The sequence below is a fragment of the Juglans regia genome, chromosome 6 (genome assembly GCF_001411555.2).
Source record: "Juglans regia cultivar Chandler chromosome 6, Walnut 2.0, whole genome shotgun sequence".
Taxonomy (NCBI): Eukaryota; Viridiplantae; Streptophyta; class Magnoliopsida; order Fagales; family Juglandaceae; genus Juglans; species Juglans regia.
The window spans coordinates 5,183,301-5,190,806 of record NC_049906.1 but is presented as its reverse complement, the minus strand read 5'-3'; the positions used below and the strand labels follow the sequence as shown (position 1 = coordinate 5,190,806).

Sequence of the window (7,506 nt, the reverse complement as noted above, 5' to 3'; positions counted from 1 at the left end):
ATTACTCTTATATAAATGGGAGTTGATGACCTTTTTGGACGGGAGAAGATAGCCATTGGAGTCTACTCCCACTGAAGATATCCACAAACTTTTTTTTACCGAATTGTTTTTTATTTATTTAAGAGAAATGATACTTGTAATTGTGAGTATAATCGTTTTGAAAAAAATAAATAAATATAAGATCCACATGAAAATAAATTAATTTTTTAATAGTAGATCTCACTCTTTTTCAAAATAATTGCACGATATTTACACATTCTACAACTGTATGTAGCATTACTCTTCATTTAATATTTAAAAAAATATTTTTTCATAAGTTTGTGATTTTTTTTAAATGTCTAAAGAATTTTAAAAAATGTGCGATTACTATGCCGTCACATTTTGACAATTGGACATATCGCGTACAACTCATGTGGTGTAGGTGTAGCATCACCATCATAATAAATGATGGTGTTGTAGTATTTATCAACAGTCAAATAAAAGTGTCAAAATGAGTGGATATAGTAGTATTTTCCTTAAAAAAAAATGTTTGAAAAGGAAATTTGAACATTCGGTGAAGAATTTCGATGGCCTTCCCATGTGGTGTAGGTGTAGCATCACCATCATAATAAATGAACAACTCATCACGTACAAAAGATCATACGCGCAAAATTCGTTTTCTTGCTTCCGAATTTCTAATTAATTTGGGAGGTCGTGGTCAATCTAAACTCAACTTTATTTAATTTATAGTCACCTGAATAGAAATTAATCACTTTATATATATCTTCCAGGTGCATATACATTGCACAAGATCAGGTCATGGGAGAGTAAGACCTATTGTCGTTAACCAAATCTGCAAACATGGCTATGTAAATTTCCAATCAATGGCGTCTCTCACCACACAAACATCCCCTTCTGCTTCTTCGCATGAATGGGATGTTTTCCTCAGTTTCCATGGCAGGGACACCCGCCAGAGATTTACCGCTCATCTGTATAAAGCTTTGGAACAAAGAAGCCTTTCCACCTTTATGGACGATAAAGAACTGGAGAGGGGAAGATATATATCTCTAGAACTCTTGAATGCAATTGAAAACTCCATGCATGCGGTCGTCGTTCTCTCTCCATGCTACGCTTTTTCGAGGTGGTGCTTAACTGAACTCGCCAAGATTGTTGAATGCATGGAAAAGAAGGGGTTGATACTTTTGCCAATTTTCTATCAAGTGGATCCCTTTGACGTGAGAAATCAGAAAGGTACTTTTGCAAAAGCTTTTGTTAAACATGAAAACGATCCCAGGATTGTCGGAGATGATCTGCAAACATGGAAATCTGCTTTGAGCAAAGTGAGCAATATCTCCGGATGGGATTTACGCCATAGGTAAATATTTTACGTTCTAGATCTTCAGAAACCTGCTTTCGGAAAATAATTATGTTTTGGTTCCAGTACTATATATATATGATCAACTACCTTTAAATTTCCAAATTTTGTTTTTATATAATGTATTTTATATTAATTATAAGTACATAAAAAACATTTCATTTGAACAGCTAACTTATTATATCTTTTTTATTATGATAACCATATTAATCTCTCTCTAGCTTGAGATAGCTTGTGGCCGGTATGAACTTGAAGTATTGATGAAGCGCGCAAAACGGGTTTTCCTTGGAAAATTCACAATTTGTGTGCTGGGGATATCATGGCCATGGCTGGATGCTAATAATTATATTCGAGCTTGTTGGGTTTAATTATGATAGAAATGTGTTATCTTTGAGCGGCCACTTATATAAATATATATACATATATATATTAAAATAAGAAAACTGCAACATATACAAAGAGATTATACAAAATTAAACCCATAAATTGATGTGGCTTAATGCGATCCGTTAGATCTATTTTATAACAAAAATATCTTTACAATTTAACGTACCATATCAAGCTACATCAGTTCGTGAGTTTAATTTTGTATAATCTCTTTGTGTCTAAAGTATTTTCCTAAAATAATTAGTTGGCTTAACTTCATTAATTTCAATTGTCTTAATTTTAGCAGAGATGAGTCAACAGTTATTGAAGAGATTGTAGGAGAGATACTTGCTAAATTAAATTCTACATTCTCGACTGTTTCCAAGAAGCTTGTTGGAATAAACTCTCGCCTAGAGAAATTGATGAATTTATATTTAAATAATAGGCGGGATAAAGTTCGCTTTCTAGGTATCTGGGGGATGGGTGGTATTGGGAAGACCACACTTGCACGTGCTGTTTATGACAAAATTTCTAGTCAATTTCAATCAGTTAGTAGCTTTATTGCCGATGTTAGAGAAAGAAGTGGAGGAAATGGCGGTCTAGTTGATTTACAAAAACAACTTCTTTCCGATCTCTTCAAGGATATGAGTAGCGACGTAAAGGATGTCGACAGAGGAAAAAACAAAATTAGACAGAGACTACGTCATAGAAGGGTTCTTGTTGTTGTGGATGATGTGGATCAAACCCAACAATTAGAAGCATTAGCAATTGAGCGCAATTGGTTTGGTGGAGGGAGTGTAATCATTATAACAACAAGAGATAAGCATCTGTTGATAGAACGTGGATTGGCTGAAGATGAAATATATAGGGCTAAAGGATTGGATGATGATGAAGCTCTCCAATTCTTTAGTTGGAAAGCCTTCAAGAAAGACCTCCCTCTAGAAGGTTTTGTGGAGCATTCCAAGCAGATTATACATTATGCTAAAGGCCATCCTTTAGCTCTTGAAGTACTGGGTTCATTCTTGTTTCAGAGAAGTGTAGATTTTTGGGAATCTGCTGTGAGTAGATCACTAAAAGAAAACCCTGATAGAAAAATCATGGACACACTTAAAATAAGTTTTGATGGACTGACGGAAAAAGAGCAAAACATTTTTCTAGATATTGCATGTTTCTACAATGGGAAGGATATTTATCGTGTGAAGAGTATATTAGAAAGTTGTGATTACCACCCAAACATCGGCATAGAAGTTCTAATCAGTAAGTGTCTTATAACCATGTCGGGGAGGAAATTGTGGATGCATGATCTACTCCAACATATGGGTCGGGAAATTGTTCGACGTGAATCTCCTGAAGATCCTGGCCGACGAAGTCGGTTGTGGCATGATGTGGATATCCTGCGAGTGCTGAAGAGTAACAGTGTAAGTGTACAGTATTAATAAACTAACTATAGAATTGTATATATTGATGCGCTCCAACGAAGTCTTGATCATGACTGTCATTCACTACACTACTCTAATTGATCTTTCCTCTAAATTGGTTACTAGGGAACAAAAAGAATTCAAGGCATAGTCCTAAACTCTCCTCCTCCACAAGAAGAACTAAACTTGAAATCTGGCATCTTCTTGGAGATGAAGAACTTAAGATTGCTCAAGATCATAGGTAACATGCACCTTTCTCAAGGCCTTAGTTATCTTTCTACAGAGTTGCGGGTTATGGAGTGGCATGGATATCCATTAAAATCTTTGCCAATGGGTTTCCCACCTGATAAACTCGTTGAACTCAATATGCGTTGCAGCCACATTCAGCAACTGTGGCAGGGAACTAAGGTAAGATTTTTGATTATACAAGTGTTCTTTTCTTTCTGAAAAACTAATAAATTAATGTATGCATCAAAGTTAATTCCCATATGTATTGTTGTATCCCAGAGTTTATACAAGCTAGAGCACGTTGACCTTAGTGACTCTCAGTACTTGGTAGAGACCCCAGACTTCACTAATGCCCCAAATCTTAAGCGGCTGATTCTTCATGGTTGTACAAAATTGCGTAATCTCCACTCATCGGTTGGAGCCCTAAAATGCCTTATTCTTCTGAATTTGAAAGGTTGCACATCTCTTACTAGCCTTCCCTGTAACATTAGCTGGGATTCCCTAGAAATTTTGATTCTTTCTGGCTGTACGAGACTATGGAAGTTTCCAGAAATGGTGGGAAATATGAATAGTTTGAGGCAACTTGATTTGGATGGGATTGCATTAGAAGAACTTCCATCATCAATTGGGCATTTAACTGGCCTTACTTATTTGAGTTTGAGAGGCTGCAAAAGACTCTTGAGTCTTCCGAGTGCTATTTGTGGTTTGGCATCTCTTAAAACTCTCGCTCTCTCTGGTTGTTCACAAGTTGAGGAAATGCCCATGGGACTAGGGAATTTTGAACATCTGGAGGAGCTCGATTTAAGTGAAACCGCTATAAGGCAATTTCCATCCTCCATTACATGTCTACAAAATCTTAGATTGCTGTCCTTCCAAGGATGTTCAGGTCTGCCACCTAAGTCGTTTCTCAAACGATTAGTAAGTTGGTTTTGGGGGAACCCCGACATTGGTTTTGTGTTGCGTACTTCGTTGTCAAGTGCTTTATGCAGCTTGATGAAATTAGATTTGAGTAATTGCCATTTAAAAGATGGAGCAATTCCCTGTGACCTAAGTGAATTATCATCACTGCTAGCTTTAAATCTAAGTGGAAATGATTTCACGCTCTTACCTGAAAGCATCTCTCAACTTTCGAAGCTTGTTATTATTTCCTTGAGACGCTGTAGCCAGCTTCAATCATTGCCAGAACTTCCGTCAAGAACAGCATACGTTGATGCTCTAGATTGTATCTCATTGGAAACACGTTCTAATAAACTTCATGCATGGGTATTCGATGAAACTAGATTAGCTACTCTAAACTGGTTCCGTAAGCCACGTCAATTGAAAGATGGACAACGCGACCTATTGAAAGAAAGAACCATTAAGGTATGTTAGTTTCTTCTCTCTTGCACCATCAAATTTTTAACTTTATTTCAAATTGCTCCAATCCTTTGTCAAATATCATATAGAGGCTTTTAAATATTAAATGTACAGTCAAATTACAGTGCTTTTTAAGAACAGTATTAAAAGTTGCAATTTAAGAACAGTAATTTGGACTGAAATAATGGATATTGAATGGTTTAACTTGACAAAATGTCATATTAATATACCTAGCTAGTTAGTTGAACCATAAAAGTTAGATTTCTGCTTTTCATAGGCACACATCGATGTTGCAGCCAGAGGGGCAGGAATTCCAATGTGGTTCCAGAATCAGAGTAAGGATTCCTCGATTACAATCGGGTTGCATCCTGATTTGGATGATAGTAGAAAGTGGTTCGGATATGCTCTATATTTTGTCTTTGAAATCAATGACCTTGAAAGTTGGGAGTCAACACATTTTACGAGGTTTGATTCTGAGGAGCTTGTGTTTCATTTTGTTACCGATGAAGGTCCTCTCAAAGCCCTCCTAAAGTTCAATACACTCCAGAAATTCTTCAGTACTATTGATACACTAGCTGCACATTTTATATATGTAGAGCGCATCTGGTTTGACAAAAAGTTAAAGCATGTGGATAAATGGAATTACATTGAGGTTTCAATTACGATTGGCAATCCATTCATGAAGGTGGAAAAGTGTGGGGCTCAACTAGTACACGAGCAAAATGTCCAAGAGTTTATCGATACAGTTGTATTGCATCCTCATTGAATTTTACGAATACAAATTCAATTAGGAGTTTGGCTAGTAGAATTCATAAATAATTTACATTGAATTATACAATTTCAAAAGGATATGACTTTAGCTACAGTAATTTATGATTGGTGGTTATGATATTTGTTGATCACTGTAATTAGACCAAATTGATTAAAACATATTTTCAGATACTTGCTATATCCTTTACTTTTCTTCTGCACTATTTATTTCTTTTCAAAGTTTTTTTTTTATTTTTTTTTTGCCTTTTAATGTTGGGTTCAATCTTTTAGATTTAGAATTTTTTATTATTTTTTTATTTGGAGGGGGGATATGAGGTGGAAACAAAAAGAAATTAAATGGTACTTTTTTAGGTAAAAATGTAATTGACAAATGTGCTTTTTTAATGGTGTTGTATTAAATATTTAGAATGTATTTGCTGCACTCCAAAAATATTGCTCTACACTTGTATTAATGTATTTCCATATACCTTTTAATTTAGAAAAAAAATTAATTGAAAAACAAATTGAAAAAAATATTATTAAATTTATAATATTTTATTATTTTTTGACTAATAGATGGATAATCTAACGTGGGAATAAGTTTTGAGTGGAATAACCAAATGCAAAATCATGTTATATTATGCAAATTATGCATTCGCATAATCCAATGCTAATGCTCAGAAAATGACTCAAAATTTGCAATGGAAATGGGCATTTCAAATTTCAGAGCTTTTTGTTATCTGTTCATATATGGAAGTTTGAGGCAATAACAGGTCTGTGATGCCCTTAGATGTTCTGGGCCGCACGCGCGCTACACTGATGTATTCAACGAGTTTATAGCCTTGGCCGACAGGCCCGGGTAATCTTTGAAATTTCATCGTGATGGGGATAGATCATTGCAATTGTTGGTCTTCAACGAGGAATTCCTAGTAAGCGCGAGTCATCAGCTCGCGTTGACTACGTCCCTGCCCTTTGTACACACCGCCCGTCGCTCCTACCGATTGAATGGTCCGGTGAAGTGTTCGGATCGAGGCGATGTGGGCGGTTCGCTGCCGGCAACGTCGCGAGAAGTCCACTGAACCTTATCATTTAGAGGAAGGAGAAGTCGTAACAAGGTTTCCGTAGGTGAACCTGCGGAAGGATCATTGTCGATACCTGCCCAGCAGAACGACCTGTGAACATGTAATAACCTTCTGGGTGGGGGTGTAATGCCCCCTCCCAAAAAACGGTTGGGAGGGCACGTTGAGATATGCCCACCGCTCCTCGTGTGTGGTTGGTCAATCTTCTCGTTCCCTTCCCGATCGAACAATGAACCCCGGCGCGGTCTGCGCCAAGGAACTTAAACAAGGAGTAACCACGGGCGCCCCGGAAACGGTGTGCGCGTTGTTGGTGACATCTTTACCATGATACATAACGACTCTCGGCAACGGATATCTCGGCTCTCGCATCGATGAAGAACGTAGCGAAATGCGATACTTGGTGTGAATTGCAGAATCCCGCGAATCATCGAGTCTTTGAACGCAAGTTGCGCCCGAAGCCATTCGGCCGAGGGCACGTCTGCCTGGGTGTCACGCATCGTTGCCCCAACCCCAAACACTTCTTATGATGTGTGGGGTGCGGGGAAGACATTGGCCTCCCGTGTGCTTCTGCTCGCGGTTAGCCTAAAAGTGAGTCCTAGGCGACGAGCGCCACGACAATCGGTGGTTGAGAAACCCTCGTGACCCGTCGTGTGTTGCCCGTCGCTGTGAAGGTGCTCCTCGACCCTATTGCGTCGTTCCTGCGACCCACTGATTCACATCCTAGAAAACAGGCTTGTTAGGTGGAGGTGCCCTCAAGCTTATATGTACACATACCATTTGACTCCTAAGTAATGTTGGACCATAACATACCCCCACTCTTCAAGACCAATGCCCACGTTGGTCGAGCACTATGGGAAGCTTTCATCAGGCTGGGGCAACATGGCCCGTCCCACTAGATCCAAAGCCGGCCACTCCGCAAGCCCAGTCAGTTAGGCAAGACAGTATGGAAGCCCAC

The 7,506-nt window shown here is 38.2% G+C and overlaps 1 protein-coding gene and 1 non-coding gene across 4 annotated transcripts; both read left to right on the top strand.

Moving 5' to 3' along the window:
- The first annotated feature begins 769 nt into the window (after positions 1 to 769).
- Positions 770 to 5,673, top strand: LOC108981563 (TMV resistance protein N-like). 3 transcript variants are annotated; one of them, XM_018952784.2, is made up of 5 exons: positions 770 to 1,354; positions 2,166 to 3,138; positions 3,265 to 3,546; positions 3,646 to 4,728; positions 5,000 to 5,673. In XM_018952784.2, the coding sequence occupies exons 1-5, from the start codon at positions 864 to 866 to the stop codon at positions 5,486 to 5,488; spliced, it is 3,318 nt and encodes a 1,105-aa protein (XP_018808329.2). In that variant the 5' UTR covers positions 770 to 863; the 3' UTR covers positions 5,489 to 5,673. The 3 variants fall into 3 exon arrangements, with proteins under 3 accessions (XP_018808329.2, XP_018808328.2, XP_018808327.2); XM_018952783.2 differs by having other exon boundaries at positions 2,028 to 3,138; XM_018952782.2 differs by having other exon boundaries at positions 2,025 to 3,138.
- A 1,214-nt stretch (positions 5,674 to 6,887) lies between these two features.
- On the top strand, positions 6,888 to 7,043 carry LOC118348826. Its single transcript, XR_004801833.1, has one exon. It is a non-coding gene; the product is annotated as a 5.8S ribosomal RNA (ribosomal RNA).
- Positions 7,044 to 7,506: the final 463 nt, after the last annotated feature.

Excerpts from the sequence above, each read along its gene's own strand:
- LOC108981563 (XM_018952782.2), top strand. The coding sequence starts at position 864 with ATGGCGTCTCTCACCACACAAACATCCCCTTCTGCTTCTTCGCATGAA. Across the intron at positions 3,139-3,264 it reads GAGTGCTGAAGAGTAACAGT|GGAACAAAAAGAATTCAAGG; the intron begins GTAAGTGTACAG and ends ATTGGTTACTAG. Across the intron at positions 4,729-4,999 it reads TGAAAGAAAGAACCATTAAG|GCACACATCGATGTTGCAGC; the intron begins GTATGTTAGTTT and ends TGCTTTTCATAG.